Source organism: Ixodes scapularis, unplaced genomic scaffold, assembly GCF_016920785.2.
Source record: "Ixodes scapularis isolate PalLabHiFi unplaced genomic scaffold, ASM1692078v2 PGA_scaffold8__174_contigs__length_109621045, whole genome shotgun sequence".
Taxonomy (NCBI): Eukaryota; Metazoa; Arthropoda; class Arachnida; order Ixodida; family Ixodidae; genus Ixodes; species Ixodes scapularis.
In genome coordinates this window covers 96,425,307-96,449,818 of record NW_024609883.1, presented here as the reverse complement: position 1 = coordinate 96,449,818, position 24,512 = coordinate 96,425,307, and the positions used below count along the sequence as shown (strand labels likewise).

General features: G+C 44.5%; 1 protein-coding gene across 2 annotated transcripts; it reads right to left on the bottom strand.

Annotated features, from left to right (window-relative positions):
- Positions 1–1,597: 1,597 nt before the first annotated feature.
- Positions 1,598–12,096, bottom strand: LOC8050993. Of its 2 annotated transcripts, none has more exons than XM_029979733.4 (5): positions 10,380–12,068; positions 9,271–9,525; positions 7,850–8,173; positions 3,910–4,098; positions 1,598–2,138 (listed from the first exon to the last, which is right to left on the bottom strand). In XM_029979733.4, exons 1-5 carry the CDS (start codon positions 11,932–11,934, stop codon positions 1,945–1,947), a joined length of 2,517 nt encoding a protein of 838 aa, XP_029835593.2. In that variant the 5' UTR covers positions 11,935–12,068; the 3' UTR covers positions 1,598–1,944. The 2 variants fall into 2 exon arrangements, with proteins under 2 accessions (XP_029835593.2, XP_029835592.2); XM_029979732.3 differs by having other exon boundaries at positions 1,608–2,141; positions 10,380–12,096.
- Between the last annotated feature and the right edge of the window lie 12,416 nt (positions 12,097–24,512).

The window sequence follows — 24,512 nt, the reverse complement described above, 5'->3', positions numbered from 1 at the left end:
CGGGGATGTAGGCGAGACGGTGCGCACTGTTTAAACGCTTGCAGTATCCACGAGTGGCACCAGGAAAGCGACGTCGACAGAGAAGGAGCTCGCGATTCAGCATAATGCACTGCTACAGGCCCGTGTATCTTCAAAGTTCGGGGTGGTGGCAGTATAAAAAAAAGACGCATGAGCGCCCCACACCAGTGTTCACGAATAACACCGGTCACAAACTCCCAAGCCCCACCGCCCTTCTCGACACCGACACGACATACGACAACAAACTGCATCAAAACGCCCCAAAAGTGAAGGCGTCTGCTCCCGTACTGCAACTGCTGCAACTAGCGGAAGTGAAGTGTTGGGCGGATGTCCGAATGTCCTTCACAAAAATATATAAAAAATGCTTTGCGCAAGGATCATTTTCATTTATTATTGTATACGTAATGACAAAATCCCAATAATTTGTTTTTCTATCTGATTCATGCTAGTCGGACTGCTCATAACACTGGTCAAGCAAGAAAATAACAAAAATTTGAACTTTTTCATGACCGGTTTAAGATTTATTTTTAACATATCATTATTTATTGCAACGGACTAACATTATAGATTTTGCCTCCATACTTTTTAAATGCAAACAGTTCTAACACACGGCTGTCCATTGCGCCGTGTTTTGTGTATTCTTCTATAAATCTGTAATGGTCAGTGACCAAAGAGCTCACCCGCACATGTCAAGCTTATATGCGCCGCGGGGAGAAATGGATATCGAGTAGGAAGTGTCGGGCGTTGTGTCGGTTGTTGTGTTTGTGTATATGTCGGTGCCGTGTAGCTGTGTGCTGTGTTGCCTGCGCTGCATGTAGGGTTGCTGTGTGGCCGTGGTCGTTCACAGTGTTAACAGACTCGTCTTTTTTTTTTAAACAGGCTGCTAGAAATCTCGATAGGTGGCGCAAGTTACCGCCCAATTCTAAATAGTTTGCTCAAGTTATTTATCCATGTGAGTTCGGCATTCGTTTTTTTTTTTCTTTCTTGTTTTTTTTGTTTGTTTTTTTTGTCTAGCGGTTCGTTGAAGCTATTGACGCCGCCGACCGCCGACAACACACGTACGTACCTTTGCAAGTAGCTACGTCCGCCGCTTGGAGACTTTACTGTGTATAAAAGACATCGAACGAGAACTAACGCGCCCTGTGTGCTTTCAATTCGGCTGAAAGGCGCGCGGCTCGCAGGGCTCGTCTCTCGCCTGTTCTCGGCCGCTGGCCGCCATGTTTCATAAGGAACACGCTCGAAACGGTTTTGCGGAAGGCAGACACGGTGTAGCGTGTTAAGTTTACACAGCACCTCATGTGTAGACGAAAAACACAGATGGCCTCGTGTAAAACGAACACGTTTCGACGTGTCCGCTATGGGACAACGGTTTACACGTCTGGGCGTGTTATTTTTGCTCACAGTGTGGTTCTCCGTTCGTCCGCGGGAGGGCGAGCGGCGCGCTGGAGTTGCGAATGCCATTTACAATCCTACACAAATATGTCAGTCGCGAATTGTTCTCCTGTTGTGCAACGAGTCTAACTTCACGAGTTCACACATCCCTTTATAACTAATGATATAATGCGGTTGACAATAACGATCAAACAAAATGTTTTGATATGTTTATTTGGAAAATCATATATATATTTTTGTGGCTATTGCTACTTTTGTTGTCATTTGAGGCATATAAAGAGAAGGCCCGTTTGAGATTCAGCTTTATTTCCTCTGTTTAGGCAATATCAAATGCAACCTCTTCACTCGAAGTGAATACCAATTAAAATTTCCAATATGACGTGGGAGCTATATAAAATACGAAGGAAATTTGGCAACCGGTTTTACTTAGACTGTTTGCTTAAATGTGTTGCTCTCCCTCTCTCTCTTGCTTTATAGTTATTTCCCACCTTCTTTCTCTCTCGAGCGCCTGTTGAAGACTGCCCTTGAAACGCGTCAAAGGCAGCTTGGCGTATTCCCGATCCAGCGACCTTGAAGACAGAATGAGCTGGCCTTGCCAATGAGCATGCCGCCGCCGTGGCACCTGTACTGAATACGATCCCCTTCCTTGTACCATTTGTGGTCCGGTGAAATGCTCAAAGGGCCCGGCACTGCTGGCTTGCTGCACGCATTCCAGGGAGGAGAGAAATCTTCTGGAAAATATACCATCAACAAGGATCAGATGCAAACTCTCTGAAGCCTGGCTTGAAACCGATACGACGAGCACCCTTGTCGATAGCCGCGTCGTGAGTACCAGGTCAGTCTTGACGCCAGAGCAAAGGTGGGCTTTCAGCCGGTGTTGTTGGGCCCGTTACCGAAAATAAGTAACGAAGTGGCCTTACTCGTAAGTTCTCCAAAAATTAACGCGTTACTGAAATCCGCTACATTCCAGCAGAAGTAACGAAATGCGTTACCCTTCCTTTTAAAAATCTAAAGAACGTTACTTTGCCGTTACTTTAGATTTGAGTAGCATTTGGCGGCGATAAGCCTCGAATACGAACTTCGACAATTAAAGTTTCACAGAGTGATTTATTAGTGTTTACTGTATTTTGAATCAAATTTGTACGAAACTTTTTTTATAATCATATTGGGGAAATGAATTCGCGGTGGAGCAAATATAATATCACCCATTATCGGCAAAATATGCAAAACGCAAATTAATTCGCTTTTAACCTATGCTGAAAACAACATTAATCAAATGTAACGAGTGAGCTAATTTGATAGTCCATACCGTAAAGTAATAACGAAAGTGCTTTACTCGTTGTCATTTAAAAAAACGAAAGACGTTTACAACACCCTGTAACGCCGAATTAGAGCGCAGCTCTAGAGGAGGAGGAGGGAAGGGTACTGAGGGGAGGGTATAACCCTCCTCCTCATTATCTCTGATACTCCTCCTCCCTCCTCTTTCTCCTCCTCGTTTTTCTCCCACCTCCCCTCATCTCTCAAGATGCTTCCCTCCCCTCCTCTCCTCCTCCTTCCTCCTCCCACTCCTCCTTCCCGCGCGTTGCATCATGGGAAATGTCCCATAATGCACCACCGCACAGGACCTTCGTTGTAACGAGGGTCCCGCGCGGTGCAGTATGGGACATTTCCCATAATGCACCGCGCGGTTACGCCGACGGCGAAGCCGCTCAAGCCGGAAACGGGCGCCTAAGAGCTGCGCTCTAAAAATGTAACAACTACATTACTGCGTCACTGAAAAAAAAAAAAACAACAACTAAGAGGGATCAATGGCCCAATGTGTTAGCGAGCCACTGCCATGAGCACGTGGAGCGCAGCTCAATTTTCTGCAAAACCCAGGGATCCTGGCTTTAATCACCACCCCCACCCGTTTCGATCTGGGTGAGCATCGTATCGGTGTGCGGCTGTGTATCACTATTGCGTTATGCACTATAACGATACCAGGCTATAAATCGTACTGTACTGGCAAAGTTTCTTATCATCAGAGTAAAACAGTATCACTGCACCTCAAAGGCCGGCTGAGCTTACGCCGCATAAACGCGAACGTCTAGTTTCTTCCTTTGTTTGGATTTCACCGATGGCTTTCGATAAAGGTGCTTGTTGTGCCTGTTTCTTTGTGTTTCCTACAGAGACTAATAAAACAGAAGTTCCAAGGCAAACAAGGGTTTATATAAACACTAAATTTGAGATACTGTACATGGATACCGGTATATACTGAATGGTGGGCTTCTAGTCTGCCCCATGAAGCTACTTCAAAGACTCATACTATGAATACATTTTTTTTCACTGACGTCATACTAGTAGCCATTGTGGTGGTCTCGCTGCTCAGTGCTGCACCATGCAATTCGTAGCACCGAATCCGTTCTCTTCAGCAAAAAAAAAAACAAGTCAGAATGACCACCAGAATGGTGGGACGTTGTCACGTGCAGGTCATGCATAGCCGCGTTCAAATGGTAGCACCTATTTCGGGGCAGCTTGGAACGGGGGCAGACCACTTTCCGGACGCTGAGCAGGAGAGCTCAGCTTCACCGTCGAGTCTGTGGCCCAGCGGACACCAAAAGCGAACCACGGTTCCCATGGTCATCGGCCCGGTGTGGCTGACGTCCATTGCTGCGCCTGGAGGGGCTTCCAGTTCTTCGCAGACGACTTCTGGACATACGCGATTTCATGCTCATCAGGAACTGGATGCTTCTAAACGCTGTAAGGTTCACGAGGGACTTGTGCTCATTTCAGATTCGATAATAGAAAAGAATACAGGGAAGGTATATTTCCAAAATTGAAGTGGGATTATGTATGATGCGCTTTCATTCCCAGCTGTTTTATTTTTGTTTATCAATACTACCTGGCCCAAAGAGCCGTGGTAGGAGAGGCAGAAAAATACAAATAATAAGAAGACTACAATTGAACGCCAGGGATACTGTGGCCCAAAACATTATACAATATAAATATAAATAGCACCCGTCATACAAAACAATAAATATTAATAAGACCGAATCTGAATTGGTCACATCAGCGTGCAGAAATGAGGCTTAAAACATTATGCAATATAAAGGGTGTCACAAATGAAAATTTACACGGTGTTTTTTTACCGCAAAAATAAACTAGGCGTCGCCGAATGCTCATTCTCCGCAAAAAGGTAGAGCTAGAGGTCACAACCAGATGCCAAAGTTTCAGCCCGATCCGATAACTTAATCAAAAGTTATAAGTGATTTTCTGAAATTTTCAATGGGAAAATGGCGGCCGACTGCGTTTTCAAACGCATGGGGCTCTATGGCACCAGAAACCGAAAACGGGCGAAAATGGGCTCCATTTTCCCATTGACATTTTCAGAAAATTACTTATAACTTTTGATTGAGTTATAGGTTTGGGCTGAAACTTTGGCATCTGGTTGTGACCTCTAGCTCTACCTTTGGGCGGAGAATCAGCGTTCGGCGATGCCTAGTTCATTTTTGTGGTGAAAAAGACCGTGTAAATTTTCTTTTGTGACACCCTGTATATAGAGTATACAAAACAATAACTATTAACAAGTCATGTAAACATGGGGAAAATTAATTTCAATCTATATTGAAAAAAAGACAGTTGCTTTATTGATAAAATAATCAACAGAGTCTGAATTGGCAACATTAGCGGGCAGCTTGTTTCATTCAACAATGATCCTAGGGAAAAAGGAGTATTTGAAGGTGTCCAATCGCACTTGGTAGTCCAGTATTGAACGTGCATGAGATGATCGGGTGTTTAACCTGCCTGAGAATATAATATATCTGGAATTGTCGATATTTAATTTACCCTGAATCATTAAAAATAGCATCTTTAATCTATTTATCCGCGCTCTTTCGCTTAATGTTAGCAGGTTAGCTTAATGTTGCAACATTTCTGAAGGGGAGCTTCGCGTTTCATATTTGTTGTAAACAAACCATATTGCTTTCCTTTGTACACCTTCTAGCTTAATAATATTAATTTTAGTGAATGGGTCATAGACAACATTTCCATATTCCAAGATTAGCCTTAATATCGTTTTATAGACTAAGTTTCGTGCTGGGGGAAGAGTGCTTCAAGAGACGTTTCAAGGCCCAAAGCCGCTGGGTCGCTTTTGTTGTAATGTAGTCAATGTGTTTGTCCCATAATAGTTTATTACTATAATATAACCCTAAGTACTTAAATTCTTCGACACGTTAAATAGGTTGACCATCAATGCATTAATAAAAATCCAGAGGACACTTTTTTCGCGTAATGGACATTGAAACATTTTTTGAGGTGTTCAGCTTCATTTGCCATTCCCGACACCAAGACTGTATCCTCTCTAAGCAATTATTTAAAACTATTTGGTCTTGATAGGATTTAACTTCTTTGTATAAAATGCAATCGTCTGCGAATAATCTTATGTTGACATCTACGTTTTTAGTGATATCGTTGATATATAATAGGAAAAGTAAGGGCCCCAAGACAGAGCCCTGGGGCACAGCCGGAGTCAACGGGGAGGGAATCAGATTCATAACCTTTCAAACAAACGTACTGTTCTCTTCCTTCTAGGTATGAGGGTAACCATCTCACTAATTTATTTGAGTTAGATGTGGTATTCAGTTTTAGAAGAAGCTTGTTGTGAGGAACTTTATCGAAGGCTTTACTAAAACCCAGAAATACAACATCTGCCTGACTTTTGCTATTCATTACCTTACCAAGATCGTGCATTATTTCTATCAACTGGGTTACGGTAGACAGGCCTCTTCTAAATCCCTGCTGACTCGCCGCTAAGATATTTACCTTTCCAACGTAATCGGAAATCTGTCTAGAAATCATATGTTTTAACAGTTTACAACACTGACTTGTTATGGAAATGGGCCTATAGTTTGCAACATTTCTTTTTGTCGCCCAATTCGAAAACAGGTATAATTTTAGCTCCTTTTCATTCTAGCGCTTCATTGTAATGATTTTCGGAATATTATCAAAAGTACTTAGCCACCAGCTTAGAGTAACGTACCAGAAAAGCATTTGGAATCAAATCTGGCCCCATTGACTTTTCTAGGATCGACGTTAAGAAGAAGATTAAGGATGCCTTCTTCAGTTAAAATAAGGTTATACAATTCTGACAGAGCCTAATCAACAGTGTAATTGGCAGCCGTCCATCATCGCTAGTAATAACAGATTTAAAATGTTCATTAAAACTGGCGGCTATCTTTTCGGGCTCTTCAATTATATCATCGTTTATTTTAAACGTTTACTACATTCAAACGTTGAATATGGCATTTTTAACCAAGCCAATAAATTAAAAAGCTCTGCCAGCTGTCACCTTCTCCATGTCGGCAAGCAGGTGCAGCCTCTGTGCGTATACTCCATGTCACAAACATCTGCCGTGCAGGCCTTGTCACGAGCGCGTGGCTTTGGAAAGTCCCACGTACGGGTTCTGGTACAAACAAAACCATTCTTCCGAGCTTGGCGCCTGAGCCTTTGTTTTTACTGCAGTCGTTTGTGAAATAGGAGTATAGGCATCTTTGACAAGCCTACAACTGCACGCGCTCTATCTTTAAAAGTTGATGTACTTCAACATGCGTTCATTCTAGTAGAAAATTTAGCAACAATTGAAATAGATGTTTCTCGTACCCAGGTCCAAGGACCCCAATAAAAACGAAACATGATGGTGTTATCCCGGCTCTGATAGTTGTTTTCGTGAATCGGTAGATTTTACAATTGACAGTTGAACAATCGGTTGACAGTTTACAGTTGAACAATCGGTAGATTTTACAATAAACTCACTCGAGGGAAATCTGACAAACCTAATCTGGCGCAAAACAAGAACTTGGGAGAGCCTTTTTTTATCAATTTTTGGCGGATGCTCGGCGGATGACGAAGCTGAAAACATGTTTAGACTAAAAAGTAAACAGTCTGTGCTGTGGCACAAAAACATGACGTTTTACCCTACTTAGTGACATTGTGCCGACTGCTACCCCGTGGATTGCAGCTGCCGGCTCCTCTACGTGCTTCGCGGGAAAGCAGACGCTACAATTTTTTTCAGAAAGTTATTGAATTGTCGTTTTCTAAAAGTGTCTGTATTTGTTTCGTCTTCAATAAAAAATTCAATTCCTCGCGCTATCAAGAAGAAGAGCTTGGCGAACGGCGAGGCAAAATAGACGTTTCGATCAAGAATTAAGATTTCGATGCCATACAGAGCATTGCGTAACCTTATCAAACATCATGAACAGTCTCTGCCCACAGGCATTTTGGCTTTCCCGGTAGAAGCGGTTTTTAGCAACCTCATCATTCACGTAACTCCAATGATATGCCGCAATTTAACTCTAAGAGATGTATACAAACAAGTGAAGGCATTAAACTTGTAAAGAGTGTAATTTCTTTTTTTATGTCTTAGGTTCGAACCGAATTCGTCGTGCTCATTGATTCCACTTACCTTGAACTCTGACATGAACGTGGTGCTTCTTTCCTCCCGGGTCCACGCAGGCGTAGACTCCCGAGTGTGCGACCGAAGCATTGTGCACGCTCAGTCTGTAAGCGTAGTTTCCGTCCGGGCCTGCGAGCCACGCCGACGTGGCGTCCTTGGGCACGGTCCCGTTATGCAACCAGCTGACTTGACCCTTGGACCGGGGGTACAGGCAGGTGAGGGCTATGGTGGCACCCGGCGCGAACACGAGTCTTCCACTCTCGTCAGTCATGTATCCAGCGTCGTCCTCCGTCTCGTAAGTTATGGACGGAAAATTATCCGTACCATTGTTCGCTAGAACGAAATAACGTTGTTTGGTTGAAGTCGTGTGATCTCCGGTGACAGCAGTGAAAATATATTCGTTTCTGACGACTAAAAAAAAATAATATAGCACTTCCTGTGTTTCATAAGCCATCACTGACTTTCCTGTTTTTATTGACTTCCGATGACCATACCGATTGTCCGTCGAATCAATCATATTTTAAATTCCGCCTGGCGAATTACGCCTCGGCAATGCTGGTGTAATCTGAAATCGCACAAAATCGCACCAATATTGCCGAGATGGTGAGGTCATTGGGTCAGGTTGCGAGGATGAGCCACTGAGCTGGTGAATGCCCCAAGCACTGCAGGTCATCGAAAGATCTAGATATTGTGACGTCACATTTTAGTCAAATTGAGTTTTGAGTCGAAGCTGTTTTTCAGCGGTAACACGCGTGAAACATGACTCCTTCTTTGTGGAACTATCTTTTTACGTTTGGAAACGAACATCAGCTGCTGAAGCACGAAGAGCGCGGTTTCTCGGTCACACTCGAGCATAAATGTCTGAAGCACCGTAAACAACGACCAGCAAGTCAATACTTCAAAACCCGACATGTACAAAAAGAAATTACTAAACACCTTTACTCTTACTCAAGAAATAAATACGTTACTCATTACAGACATTCAAAAGGAACGTCTCACCTTAGCTTAAAAGTAACGCTTTATTTTCTCGTTACTTTAAATGTGTCGTTTTTATAAAGCAGTAGCCGCATTCGATATTCATTGCCACTATCACCTTTTTTTTTAATTTTTACACGTTCATCCAAGGATAACTGTGGCGGTACTGACATACCTTGTGCACATCTTTTTATGGTATATGTAGCCTTTTATTCTCGTTTGAATTACAAGCGCGAGCTGGGATGACAACTAGGTTGGGTTCTTGTTTTGTACAAGTTTTCCACCAGTAGGATATAAATATTGTTACTCATTACTTCTTCAAAAAGTAACGCAGATATCGTTTCTACTTTTAAAAAGTGACTAAGTTGTTTTCACTAGGTAACTTATTACCGAAAAAAGTTAGCACGTCCTGACGTATACAGGCCTATAGTTCAGAACCATCGAAGTCTCCTCACCTCTAAGCTCTTGAAGCGTCGTCAACGGTTGGCAGTGAGGGGGCCTGTTGGACCACCTACCAGCTAAGCACCGTATGGTTTCAGCGCCCTCGAGCCGGAACGTCCCGGCATGAGCACAGCGGAAGTGCACAACGCTTCCAACTGGAAGTGGCTCCGAGGAAAGTTGGGGAGATCGGAACGTGCCGGCGTCGGTCGTGAGGACGAGGTTGACGTCACGACCCAGGAACAGCAAACCAGGGCATGGCGTGCTGTCGTCTGCAGAGAGGTCGGTAGCAGATTGCGTACTTGGTTTGTGACTGGATATTGTTTCGCAAAAACGCAAACATAAATCTTCCATTGATTAGAGTGGTCTACCTGTGTACGACTATAGTTTTTACCCGCTCTTATTATATGTGCGGCTTAAACTTAAACTGTGAAAGGCAAGACACAATGACCAAACACCAGTCCGAAAAAACAAATTTAGAACACTAGCGGCAGTTAGCAGCCAACTACCACTAAGGTTTAAAACCTTAGTAATTTTGATGACTTATCATATAAACTTACCAGATATAAAGCACTTGAAGAGTTTGCAGGAACATGTCAGGAGTATAAGGGGAAAAGCTTGACTGATGGGAAGGAAGCTCGTGACTCGATCCTATGCATGCACTTCAAACCAGGATTCATCATGCACTAGCTTGTCTTCGATGACTGAGGAGATTTCATCGTGAACTTGAACCCAGGAACGAATGAAACTATGTAGATGTATTATGGTTTCATGACTTACTTCAAGTATTTTCATATTTACATTTGATCCTAGTTGCAAGTGCATGATGGAATCTTGTGTCACGAACTTCCTTAACGTAGGATCGTCTCTGGAATGACACTTTTCTTTTTCTACTCCTGACACGATGCTACAGGTGCATGTAAGAGGCATAGAAGCTAGGTAAAGAGCATCGTGCCATGTGACTATTCATCTAGTGTTGTTCTTGTTTTTTTGTTTTGTTTTTTTAAACAAGAACATGAAAACGTACAAATTGCACAGACGTGACACCTCAGCCAAAGCACAATTAAACACTCCAGATAAAGCAAGGTAACACTACAAAGAGGTTTTAGAGTTTTTGAATGCTTACTCGGATGCCACCCATGGAGAGTCATTCTCATGTCCGAAGCTTGACTCAGGTTCAACATCACCGTCTTGAGCTTTTCTTCCTCTTCGGCTAACGCGCCTTGTAAGGCATCCATTCGCTCTTTCAGCGTCTCGACGTTCTTTTTGATCGTTCGATTCATCAGATTCAAAGACGAATCCACCGTGTTATTAAGGGCCGACATCTTCGAATCCAGCGTATTTCTCAAACTCCGTAGTTTCTCGTCGCTTAAGCGTTCTTTTAAGTTGTCTTCCACCGACGTGTTCAGAATCTCTACGCGCTTCGACACTGTTCCCAAGCTTCCGGTTAAGGCTTGAAGTGCCAGAAGGGTTGCGTTGTTTTCGGTTGTCAGATGTTCGATAAAGTTCTCCACAGATCCAAGCTTCGATAACGCATGGTCTAGCAGGAACCTGATTTCGCTGTGATTAGTTGTAAGTTGCTGCAACCATTCCCCATTAGCCTCTTGTGGCTGACGCAAGATGATGACCTCCTCGGTTAAGTTTCGCACTTCGAACCCTAGCTCTTGAACCCTATTCCGAACATCGTCAATGTCAGACATAACTCCGTCATGATGCGTGGTGAGGCGACGATTCACTTCTTGGGCAGCGTCTTCTAGACTTCTCAGGCGATGAGTCAGGTTGAGCTGCGTAACGTTCTCGTGAACGTCTTTCACCTTTCCGACCAGGAGATGCAAGACGCGATTGAACGAAGTTCGTTCCTCTCCGCGCAAGGTTCGCGCACTGCGTCCACCTGCTTCATCTTGCTCGCCGGTGGTGTTTCGAAAGTCGGAGCACTCGCGAGAAGACGAACCGTCTGTAGCATTGATGTGCTCCAGGCAGCCGTAGTGGCCGGAGTCGTTTATGTTAACCGTAAAGTTACCATCAGCACCAATGAATTCAATCTGAGTCACGCCCTTCGCATCATCTGACGTAGACTTTGGCCCGGGGGCACTCAGTTCCACAAAGATTGAGTCATCCACGCTTACCGTGCTTTCCAGCGCATCCAGGCGCTGCGAAACCTCCGAAATCCCAGCGACCTTGGCCTGGAAGTGTGCGAGCTCGGATCTGACGTCGTCCAGAGCGCTAAATAAGCTTATCTTTGACTTGCTATTTTCGGCGTTCTCTTCCTTAATCTTGGAGAGACTGCTCAGCCACGAGGTCCTCTCCTCCCTCATCTCCGAAACCTGGGCAGCAAGTCGCTTAACCATAGTAACCAGGTCATCCATTGTGCTGCCGGGAACCACCTGGATCAGGTTGGACACCGTGTTCTGGTCCCGCTTCTGGAGTTCCCGAACGTCGGCTGTGAGTTTGGTCATCTGTTCGGTCCTCGCCATGCCGGACATCTTGAGATCCTCCACATCGTGCCTCAGGCCCACGTTCACGCTGACCTTGCGGCTGAGCACCTTAACGTCCTCGCGAAGGTTCTCCAGTTCGTCGCGGATTTGGCCCACTTTGTCCGATAGCTGAGCGCAACTACAGGGCAGCGCCAGCGCAGTGTGGGGGCCCAGGAGAAGCAACAGTATGAACCGAAGCACGTTCATCTTCCGGGAGCGGGACACCTCACCGTTGGATCTCCCATGGATCGATCACAGCATGGGGACTCTGGCGTCCCTGCAGAAAAAAATACGTCAGGCAGTCGTGAAAAACTATCTCTTGGGGGTTTCTTAGGAGTCTCGGCATGCCTGACTGGCGAGGGTGCAACTATCTCCGGGAGGGGAGGGGGAGAGCTTTATCGGCAAGAAGGACGGGTAACAAAACACCAGACGACACCCACGACGAACGTTCCACCACTCCGTATCTAATCGTAGCCGAAGAAAATTATTTATGCTTGCATTCAAACGCACTTCCATATACTTAGATAAAAAAGGCGCTTGTCCTGTTCAGTCTTTTACTTGTCCTTGTATTTCACACTAACTGTTTTTGAAAAAAAAAAAATGGCGCGACGATCACACTACGTGATGCGTTTAGACAGCGACAGCTGTGTTGCTTATTCGACATAATGAAGTTGACGATTCATTGACATTGCGCCGATCGTGCATCATAGGGTGACTTGATATTGAAACGACGTTGCGTTGATTTAGCGTTGATAGGTTGTTGATGAATAAATGATATTAAGGTCGTGATGGGTGTTCCCTGAAACATTTAGCGGGGAAACTGAATTGGTGGAGAGTTCACGTGACGTCAATATTTCCGCTAAATTTAGGGGTGAACCTTAACTTGTTCATAGGTCCCGTGAAGTCAGGTCATCTGACGTTAATTTTCCCGCCAAACTTAGCGGGCAAACTGATTTGGTGCATAGGTCACTTTACGTCAATATTTTCTCCAAATTTAGCGGGGAAGCTGAACTGGCGCAGAAATCACGCGACGTCAATTTTTCCGCTAAATTTAGCGGGGAACTTGAATTTGTCCCTAGGTTCTGTCACGTCAGGTCACGGGACATCAATTCTCCTTCCGAATTCAGCTCAAAAACTGAATTGGTGCGTAGGAAATGTGACGTAAGTTTTTCCGCTAAATAATTAGCGGGAAAACTGACGGCGGTTACGGTCACGCCATCGAAAAACCGGGGAACGGGCCGCTAACAGCTGTCGTCGTGAAATATCCTACAGTTTTCTTTTTTTTTTCCACTTCGCATGACATGTTTATTAGTATACGTTAAAGTATTTAGAATACAATCTACAACACTACGTCTCACTTAAAGTCTCGGCGCAGCCGACGCTATACGTCATCCGATGGAGCGTTTTATAATTACCTACTAGAGCAATCACGAACGGTAAATGCGCCGTGAGCCGGCGCCTTTTTATTTTTTATGCGTGATTGGCCTAGCCGGGGACAGCGAACCCAGAACCACGACGAGCGCCGTGACGTCACACCTTTGGCGCTGCCCGATTGGCTCCGTCAGGTTGTGGCATCAGCTCTGGTCGTACTTAAAGGGAAATGGTGTACAGAAAGGTGTTTTTGCTGTTTCTTCATAATCACACGTGTGTGCACTGCTCACCGGTGTCCGGGCAAGCTCAAAATGGCTGCCCGCTGCTCTTTTTGGGGCTTTATAGTTTATTAGTGTCTTTACGTTTATGTTTGTTCTTCCCTGGGCTTTTATGGGGGGCAGAGGCTAGTCAAGCAGCGTGTCAGTTGCTTTTTTCTCTGCCTCCTTTCTCTGTTTCAGGGATCAATAAAGAATTTGAAATTTGAATTTGAAATTTGAAATTTGAAATTTGAAATTTGAAATTTGAAATTTGAAATTTGAAATTTGAAAATTTGAAAATTTGAAAATTTGAAATTTTGAAATTTTGAAATTTTGAAATTTGAAAAACTCTCGCTCGTCGAACACACTGGATGGGCTATCGGAGGTACTATCTCCGAAGCTCAAGGAGGGTGGTGTTTCATACCTGCGAAGCGTTATTGTAGCGGACACGAAATAACCAATAATTTAAAAAGTTAATTGAAAAAAGAACGACTATTTTTTTTAAAATAAACTATGCACTGTCGAATGCTCTGCTCCCTTTCAAATGTAACTCTAGCAACTGGGAGCAGATGCCAAATTTTAAGAACTTACGGTGATCTTATTCAAAAGTTATAAAATATTTTCGATACTTGTTTTAATAAAAAAAAAAATAGCTACCAGCAATGTCCTCGAATTCATGCAGATGAATGAGCTCTGCTAGTTAAAACGGTAGCAGACTTTTTTGTTTTGTTTTTATGACTTTTGAATCGCAGGAGGGTTGGTTCGGCAGGCTTGTTTTCAAACAGTCTAAGAAGACGCTGATACTAGCAATCCGGCCCAAGTCCCAACCATCAGCCGTACATTTGAACGAATATTGAGAGCGGGGGCGACTCGGTCCTCTTTACTCCCGAACACCCGGTACGTTAAACACGCGTCCTTATTTTGTTTCTGTTGCCCCAACAAAATATTCCGGTGTACACCTGGAGCACTGAACCGATGTTGCGAGTGCTCTCTACACAAAGCGCCTCTACTGAGAGCGAGAACTGTGCGTCAAGCAAAAACTAAAAGTAAAAAAGGATGTACGGTTTTGCGACAAATAAACATGTGCCCGCAGTAGAGGGAGAAGCGCGTTCGTGCTGCATCCGCCGGCAAAAGAGAGCTGATCGGTAGAACGAAAAAGCACCGGGAGCAAGCGATGGACGCATCTGACGTGGTGAGTCTAAAAAAAAAAAACATTCTACACACACTGACCGGGGAAGGTTTCTTCTATGTATGAACGTCCTCTCGCATTGGGCAAATAATTGTGCAAGTAATTCTGTACTCGTATCTGCTGCAAGCGCTGGCCTTTTGTGTGATGTAGGAGCTGAGATTTGATACGTACCGCGCTCGTCGTTGCTATTACTATTCGAGGATTTCTCAAAAAGTGAAGCCCTAGTTTTTGTTTTTTCTCATCCGCAAATTAAGAGAGTGTAATATAAAGAATATACAGGTTGCGGCGTTGATGTTTCGTGAATATATCTCTGAACGTGTGCCCGCGACTTTACATGACTTAGGGAGACATTTTGATTCAGCAGACTCCAGACCGGTCTCAAAACTCGAGAGGTAACCACCAACTTTTGTTGAATCGTATACTTGCACCCCCCCCCCCCCCTTTCCTCGTATAGTCTTAACTTGACAGCGTAAGCTTTTCATATTTTTGGGGCACTAAAACACTAACTGTTCGGTACAAGGTTTAAAAAAAAAAATCGACGAGAGCCTTATTTCTGTAGTGTGGACACGGCTATGTGAGCAGAGAACGAGCTGGTACAGGGTAGGCAAAATTTACCTTTTACGCTGGCCCAATGCCGTAGAGTTGGGCCAAGCTTGTGTAAGAAGATAGCGTATGCACGGGAAGCATGCAGTATAATCTGCTTGCATTTATTCATTGCGAATGAATATTTTTTTAGAGAAAACAAACGAGGCTCATCACATTCTAAGTAACCCTCGTATGTTGTACTTGATATTAAACTTTCGTCAGGGGTCACATGCAAGGACTGGGCTCAATGCAATGTGCTTGCTGTCTTCTGTGACCGACAGCGTAAGAAACACCGGGCATGTTGAGTTCCAAACATATTAATTCTGTTTCGCAACCGATGAGAGCGCGTCATTGGCGATTTTTTCGAGCTACCCCAAGTAACTACATTTTCGGAACCATCGGCCTTTTCCCTTTCCAGCATGCTATTTAGTATCGCGGAATTCATAATAGTTACTGCTTGAGAAACACGGTAAGGACCGAAATTGTAAATTAAATAACTTGGCAAAAAAAAAAACATATTTTGAGCAACTATTGGGGATGCTATTTCAGCGATGTTTGTTGGTGTGTTTAGCGCGCTTTCAGACAAATCGGGCCGGGGTACCTCTTTAACCTAACTGTGACTATAGTACAGAAGTTTATTGATTCCTCGACCAGGTCGCGCCTTGGCGTGGCTTGCAGAAGACCCCTAAAGGCGAACGTCAAGTCCGCTTCTAGGAGAAAAAGAATCCGGCATAGCCCGATGTTTGACAATATCATCCACGGGATGGTATTGGCGATGAAATCGAAATATAGGGTGCGCTCTTTCCAGTTTGTTTTCCCCAAATCTCGGTGTCTGCCTAACCCTAACACAAGGCCTGTAGACTTGATTCTTTACGCAATGTAAAAAAGTGTTGACAATAAACGGCGTGACGTTGGCGAGACGCGACAAGCCGGATCTTTTCCAAAAGCAGCCAACGAGATTGACCCACTTCAGCCTTTACCGCTTTGCAGGTACTAGGGCCCTAATCTGGACACTTGGCGAAGAAGTCGGCGAGAAATCCGGCGTTGGTGATTGGCCGGCGCAGCGCCTGACCTTAGCGCCGACCAATCAGAGCCGCCGAATTTCTCGCCGACTTTTTTTGCCAAGTACCTTGATTTGGGCCCATGGTCACATGCAGGGTGCGTGATGCATTGTTCGTGCAGGATGGTGTGGCTAACCAAAAGGTGCTTTAGTGTCCGTAGGTGCAGTTCCGAAGTTATCCGCTTGGGGCGCAGCGGTTGAATATTCTAAGCTTAAATGGTAAAACAAAATGGCTAGGTGGCGTAAGCTACCGCCCGATGCAAAGGGCTCAGCCGTATTCATCCATCCATCCATTCATGGGAAAAAAGAAACTCGCTAGGTGGCGCAAGTTGCCGCCCGATTGAAAGGGCTCAGTCTCATCCATCCATTTATCCATCCTCCCCAATAAGCACTAGACAGCTTAACGAAACGCCCAGCATGGCGAGTTCCGAGCACCCTATAATCGCTCAGCAACCAATCAGAAAGCGCAATCGCGAATACTGCACTCTCATTGGCTGGGGAGGGGTAATATATAGGATGCTTGTTCCTGCCAGAGTGGTCATACAATTACTGCCTGGAGAGAGGTTCAAAGCATACTGTACGAATCAAAGGTACTTCGAACGTGCTTGAAGCGTGAAAGTAGAGAAGTTTGTCATCGTGCCTACAGCGAGCACCGCGTATTTCGTATTATGTATACGACCAGTGTGACTTGGCCGAGCATTTCAGCAAATGAGAACGGCTGTCGGTATTAAGTACCGATAGTAAATTCTAGGGAGCCTTCATGTGCGCTTTGCTAGGGTGATGCCACCCTTTGTAGTACCACTCGCCGACAAACCAGCAGCCATTTTGTTCCTCGGCGATAATCCGTGGGGCTTGTAACCGTCCCCAAAACAAGCACCTTATCTCAGAAGTTCGGAGCAGCGTTGTGGAGCCCACGGAGGGAGGATTAGCATTTTGCCCCTCGGATGGGATTACCGATGGACACAAAGGCCACTTTTCGGCGCACGGGGAAACAATGAGAGAAACAAAATGGCGGTGGAAGAGGGTGTGGGGAAGGGAAACAGGCAGTGGGCATCACTCTATGCGAAGCGCACATGAAGGCACTCTAGTAAATTCAGTCGCAGCGTCAAAAAAGGCGCCTTCGCGTTTAGCCACTCGCCAGACGGCATGGACATCGGGCAACAATGTTATTCGTTCTTTTGATTCGTTGAAGAGGTCGGCGTTCTGGAGTATATTGCGGAAAGCACAGCATATATATACGGAGAGCGCACTGCGTGTATGCTCTTCAATGTAACGGAGGTATAGGGCTCCGAGCGCAGGCGGGATTTTAAAGGGGCTTTCGGTGTCCACCTGCCCTTATGCACTAAAGCTTAGAGTCAACGCCACCTAGAAGGCAAGGCCTGCGCGTGACGTCACACTTAGTGGATACCGGACCAGCCCCAACGGGCAAACAAACTGAAGCTCCGACGACAGTGGCCGCAAAGAGGAAGACGCGTCTGTCTTGGCGTCGTCGCGTGGTAACGTCGCGTTTGTTGCGAGACAATGCGAGATAGACGCCACTGAGTGGATCCACAAGGGATGACGCATCATGGGGTAAAGGCGCCGGCCTTGCCTTCTAGGTTTTGTTTCGGTGAAGTGCGGAATTCTAATGAAGCTAGAGCATGCGCAGCAGATGACTTTCCTGTTTTGACGCTCACATAATCGTACTAATGCGAAGTTCAACCGGCAACCATCTGATTTCGGTTTGCCACATTCTATTTGTTTTTAGCTCTCTTTCGCTTTTCAGTCGGCTGAAAACATGAAGGAATGTTGGAAATAAAAAGAAAAAAATAGGTCAACTATATAGACCGACTCAACTCTCCGACGCCACGCCGATGCGGTGGTGCTGCTGTTGGCACTGCGCATGCGCAGATGCTTTGCTTCGGGAGAATTTGGTTTCTGCGCGCGCGCAGTGCTCTCACCCGGTGGGCAAACGCGGGTTTGTTTATACACTCTAAAAAAGTCTGAGTCTACTTTCCCGCACAACACTCGGAGAGCCAATCACCGCAACTTGCGGAGGAAGCTCAGTGATTGACGATGCCGAAACATCTGTTTAGACCAAAAAACGCAGTCTGAGTTGTGACATTAAGCACGCTTGCATTGCTTAATGTCACAACTCAGACTGCGTTTTTTGGTCTAAACATATGTTTCGGCATCGTCATTCACTGAGCTGCCTCCGCACGTTGCGGTGATTGGCTCTCGGAGTGTTGTGCGGGAAAGTGGACTCACAGACTTTCTTTAGAGCGTAAACAGTGGGTTGGTCGATAAGTTGCTCGGTTATAATCAGTGTTGTAGGCGTTACTGAAAGAAAGTAACGAATCACGTTACGATCATTACTTGCAAATACAAGTAGCGCGTTTCCGACCTACGTTACCTCAAAATGAAAGGAAAGCGTTACCGTCACCGTTAAAAAGCAACGCAGGTTACTTTTTCGTCACTTTTTTTAAAGTAATGAACACGTTTTACTCTGACGGTACAGGTATGTGAAAGCGCCATATTTCAAGAGGCATACTATATATCCATCCAGAAACTGAACATAATTACCTTATATTTTTTGGGGGGGGTTAATTTAAGTACTCAAAATTAAAAAAAAAAAAAACTTAAAGAAAAGTGCAAAAAACGCAAAAAAAGTTATTTGGTATGGCGAATAGTAACATGAACAAATTTTCAGTGTAGTTTTTTTAAGTCTTGGGAAGATTATGTAAGGAGCAACGTAACTACGCTACCAATTATTTGAAATAAGTAACGTGAGTATGTAACACGTTACTGTTTTAAAAAGGTAACAAGTACGTTACTGCTTTACCGGTAATACGGTTACTTGGAACGCGTTACCGCCAGCACTAGCTATAACAAATAAACGTAAAAAATGCCGTGAAACGGTCGTAATCCCAGACGCTACGCAACTTTATGTGAAGTAAAAACAGGTGCGCAAGCAATGCAATGTAATTTATGAACTATGCCGCGCCGTGCCTGGTTTTACAGCACGCCGACTGAAATTGCCGAGTAGTAGATAATACTTTTTTATATAAAAATGTTCTATATACCTTTGTAGTGCGAAAAGGAAGCAGCCCAAAATACTATGCCAGTTACGGGGCCCGCTATCGGTCGTAGGGGTGTAAACGCCTAAACTTTGACGCCAGATTTCATTTCTGCCAGTCTATACGCGACACCATTCGTGACATCCTAAACATTTGAAGCCGCTGCTCAGTTTCAGTAAGTCCTGCTTTACCGCAGATCGCCGTGGGACTGTCGAAATAATAAGAAAGCCTACAACCTAAAAAAAAAAAAAATCCAAGTTTTTTTTTTTTTTTTTTTTTTTTTGTAGAACACGGAGGCAGTTAGTCACTGCGAACTGCGGACGGATCCCAGCGTGTCACAAATTTCAGAATAGAATTTGACTTTCTGATTATTGCACCTTTCGCACATTCCATTTTTCAGACAAATCGCATTCTAAGTTTCGTCCTCGGCTGCGGTTCTTCTGTTGCTCCCTGGAATTAACGGATCCCTCTGTTCTGCAAAAAAAAAAAAAAAGAGAAAAAAAAATTGAAAGACTAACAGGTGTTGTTTTAAAGTGCATGAGTGTAGACGCGTTTGAAAACTAATCACCTTTCTTGCTTCCCCGAAGTATTATAAAAGGCCAAGCAAATGGGAAATTAATTCACCTAGTGCGCATCCATTGTTTCCGCAGGCCTGTAGCGCCGGCCAGCCTGATTTGATCAGCGAACTCATCAAATGGAGCGTACTGGTCATGCTGCTGCTCTTGAGCCGCGACCAGATCGCCGAAGACACAAGATTCCCGGTCAAGAGAAGACAGTGCTGGACTCTGTTGGACGTCTCTTACGTGGTAGTATTCGGAGAAAAGGTCACCCCATCCATGCGTGTGGTGCATCGTTCTTCCTTTCTTACATCTGCGAAAACATGGCCTAGCTGTAGAAGCGTGGGCGTTTCTACAGCAAGGCCTAGCTGTAGAGGCGTTTGTGTCCACTTTCTAAATACACGGATACGTTCATGAAACGTTTAAAATCCTCACGATTATTTTTTTTAAAGGGCGAGGGGGGGAGAGAGGGGGAAGGGGGAGGGCTGGGGGGTGGATAGACGCCATTCTCAAGTAACGCAACATCAACGTGGGTTACTTTTTTTTTTCTCTCGGTAAGTGCAACGGTAACGTGCTCCTTTCATTTACAAGAAACAGAGTAACGTTTTTTGTTACCTTTTTTTAATAACGCCTACAGAACTGTTACTTTTCTGCAAGATCGCTGCAATTTACGAAGAGGGGGAAGGGGGGGAGTGAGTTTATCAAAGAACGGAACTGAAAATATGTCTAGACCTAAAAGAACAGTCTGCGTTGTGAACCTGACAATAGCGGATTACGGCATGCTGACGTGTTTTTTTTTTTTTTTAGCTTGTTTTTTAGGTTTAAAGATACGTTGAGTCTTATCCTTCGCCAGACTCTGTCCGTAGACTGTGCTTTGACGTCGTAGACACTGAATGATTCTCCCAAGTGCTTTGTGGGAGAGTGGACGCACCGGATTCATTTTAGTGAGGGAGCTCAGCACAAAAAGAAAGCCGTAAACTAGACCAGGCAGTAAGGTTTTTGGATTGGTTAACGGTGGTGTTGGCCCTACAACACCTCCTGCCACTGGCCTCGTCAATCCCGAAGTTTGACGTAGTTCCCTTGTTTCCATAATAACGTAAACACTGGTATTTCGTACACTCGCGGCTGCCATACGACCTCGTGCATTACAACCTCTTGTAATCGCTTGCGACGAGAAAACAGGCAGGAACGCTGGGCTCATCAACGAGGTGGCCCTGGAACTGAATTTATTCATTTACAATACTGCGAAGTACTGTAAACGCAGGAAAGGAAACAAATATCCTTTGTACGAAAAACAAAATAATAACGCATTGACACACTGATACGGTCTCTCAGACTTGAGCAGGCAGGGTGGTCTCCCTGTACAAGATATAATATATTCTACAAGCATGCGTATATTAAGCAGGCAACCAATCGGGTAGTCTTAACTGACGTGACTCCGCATCGGCGCTTCATTTTACCAGGGCGAAGGTTTTGCAATGCTTGCGTGATCAAATGTACGAACTAGTCTTTGGTAGATGCTTCTTTACAAGATTGACAAAATTTTTCAAGCCAATCGTGAGTGAAGGATGCGGAATAAAAAAAAGGTCTGAAATATGCGCAAGTCGCAAGTGTTCCACCACTACACGATGATGGCGCCAGTGTCTTCTCTTGTCGCAAGTGGTCACGAGAGCTTGTAGCGCACTCTGTCATAAGCAGTCGCAAGTCTGTGAACGAGCCTTAAAACAAAGCTAAAAAAAAATACTGAAAATAAAAAAAATTAGAGGTCAATTTAACTTTATTGCGCTCAAATTGGGTGTGGAGTATGATTTTAATGCTGCGTTCTTCCAGGTTTTCTTACTTGTCTGCGCCGCCCTGGCCATTCTGAAAGCCTACGGCACACTCCGAAAACCTACATCACCCTTCGTGGAGACTTCTGTCTTCTGGGCGGCTTTGGCTGACGCAGCTTTTGCCGCAACGCTTGTAAGTCTCTTCAGGCTATCCAATGTAAAGGGGTTGGAGAAGAAAAAGGAACACCCTCAAGAAAAAAAGGGTGTATCTTTACACCCTTTTGTCCCGTATAATACACCCCAAAACTTCAATTCGACGTACAGTGCCCTACAGTCGAACAGACGGCCCCAAACTTTACGAGGGGCTTGATAGCCGTGTGGCACAACTTATTAAAATAGCTATTGTACGTGTTACTGAATACAAAAAAAATAATAATAATCGGAGTTTTCTTGGCCCTACTGCAAAAACTTGGTTTTTCTTTCTGTGGTCTTTGGTAAGTACTTTAGCTATTTAATAAGTTATATCACACCGTTATCAAGCCCCTCGTAAAATTCGGGGCCGTCTGTTCGACAATAGGGCGCTGTACGTCGAAATGAAGTTTTGGGGTGTATTATATGGGACAAAAGGGTGTAACGATAAACCCTTTTTTCTTGTGAGTGAACCGTGTCCTTTCTCATCGGAAAAACGAAACTACTCGTTGCCAAACTCCCATTTTTAGCCAAATATAGCGTTAGCTGTTGGAAATAGATGCCATTTTTTCATAAAGTATCATTATCTAATTTTAAAGTCATACGCGAATTTCGAAACTTTTCAATGAGGAAACGCGAGCCTGTGTTCATTGACAGATGCCGTTCAACTCAGTGTAGTCGCAGACGGGCTCCGTTGGCAGCTATTTTCTAATTGAAAATTTCTGAAAATCGCTTATAACTTTGCAATAGATTAAAGGTGAGTTATGATATTTAGGCACTTGGTCCCAACCGCTTGCACTAAATTTGAGGGAGTGAATATGTGTGTGTGTGTGTGGGAGGGGTGGGGGGACTGTAGCATTTGAGGATGCATAGCTGTTTAATTATATTTTTTTTACCGAAACACGCGGCATTCTGTTTGCTCAAGAAATCACCCTAACTCAAAATAAAATAAATTGCGTCCCCAAGGGCATGGCCTACGCCTTACGAAACCGAGTATTACTAGATAAACAAAAATGTTATTGTTATTATTTTGCATTTGTGGTTTCTACTTGATCAAAAACTCTACAACTTCGACTAAACACAGGTCGCGAGGTGCAAAACATATTTCTATGTCTACACTTTAAAGTCATCTGGAGCACCGACTTTTCCCATAAACATTCGGGAAGAACCAATGTTTGCAATGTGCAGAGGGAGCTCGTCAAATGACGATTCTGAAAAATATGTATACACCTAAACGAGCGTCATGCTCAACGCGCTGTTGTGGCGCACTAGGCTTCATTGTGCGCAATGCCAAAACGCAAACTGTTTTTTTTTTTTATGCGAGGTTTAATGATTTTGATTTATATTCAGACTCGTATTTCGTTGAGATCCCTCCGTTTGCATTGCAGCGATTGGTTTTTCCAAGTGCTTTGCAGGAAAGTAGGTGCTCCAAATTTCTTGAAATGTCGGTCCTCGCCATTTCGTTTTAACAGTAGGCGCAGTAGATTCACACATCATATTTTTTTACTCAACACATCTTTTTCTCTCTTTTTTTCAGTTGAAGATGGCATTCTTTAGCACACGCCGTCTCTTGCGGAGCTCTCGCTTTTCGGCCCTGGACAACGCGCTCATCGGGCTCCTCACCACGGCCACCCTCACAGACGCCACACTGCTGGCGAGGCTCCTCTACGACAAAGAGGTGGGCGCGTTCGTTCAAACAGAACTCAGTACCAGTAGAATCGAGACTCGAGGTCCCTGTAATTTAAATCTAATTCCAGACTAGAGTCATTGAAAACCTAAGAAAGGCGGGGCGGCGTATTGCATCGTGTTCTGTATGTGTAGGGACAGCGGACCTAGTAAAGCTTCCACTTGGAAGCATTTTGTCCGGGGTCCTCAGCGCAAATATCTTCCAATATTGTTCAAAGGGTAACCGGACCAAAGCTCACCGGACAAAAACTCACCGGATAGAAGCCCACCGGACAAAAGTTCACCCGCGTTTTTGCAGATCCGGACAAAAGCTCACCCCTTTTTTTTTTTTCGCTACCCGGGCGAAACAAGGGCTTGGATAACGTGCGGACGCGATAGACATTGTACCATTTTTAGGAGAACTGGTACGCCATCCCATGCAAAGGTGTCGACAGGTAAGCCATAACAGGCAGAGAAGCAACTTTTGGGACCAAAATTAAGATAACCGAAACTGAGTGCAGTTGATTAACATCAAACTTGATTGATTCAACTTTCAAGGTATGTCGGAGCACCCTTGTGTGTTGTCCAAGTGACTTCGTGAACCGGAGTTTTTGAACCCGAAGAGGTGCACCGAGGTCTACCAAGACTGCTGGAGCTAGTAGCAGTATGCATTCGCTTCTAACCAGTCGATAAATAAACTTGTTTCTACTCTAATCAACAAACCATGCGCCTGTCAGATTAAATTTATCGTTGCATTTTAGTGTCGCAGGCAAGCACCTAAGTTGTCCGCACTCGTCTTAAGACCAACATTAAATTTTCTTCTGGTGAGCTTTTGTCCGGGTTTGTGAGAAAATGGGTGAGCTTTTGTCCGGTGGGCTTCTGTCCGGTGAGCTTTTGTCCGGAATTCGTTCAAAGTCAGGGGCATCCTATCACTGCTCAGCACCCAATGAGATTGTGCCATCAGCCGATGAGACCGCCCAAGAACCAATCAGAATGCGAGGAGCGGGAACAAAATGAGACAAAGCCCCCGTTTCTTAAACTGTCAGAGCATATATATATATAGATGATAAAGCTAGTAAGCAGGCGA

Coding starts and splice junctions, on each gene's coding strand:
- LOC8050993 (XM_029979732.3), bottom strand. CDS start 11,934: ATGAACGTGCTTCGGTTCATACTGTTGCTTCTCCTGGGCCCCCACACT. Junction 4,099..7,849: donor CGTTCATGTCAGAGTTCAAG/GTAAGTGGAATC, acceptor GCGTATGTCCAG/AAGTCGTCTGCGAAGAACTG. Junction 2,142..3,909: donor TCCAAGCTGCCCCGAAATAG/GTGCTACCATTT, acceptor TATATTTTCCAG/AAGATTTCTCTCCTCCCTGG.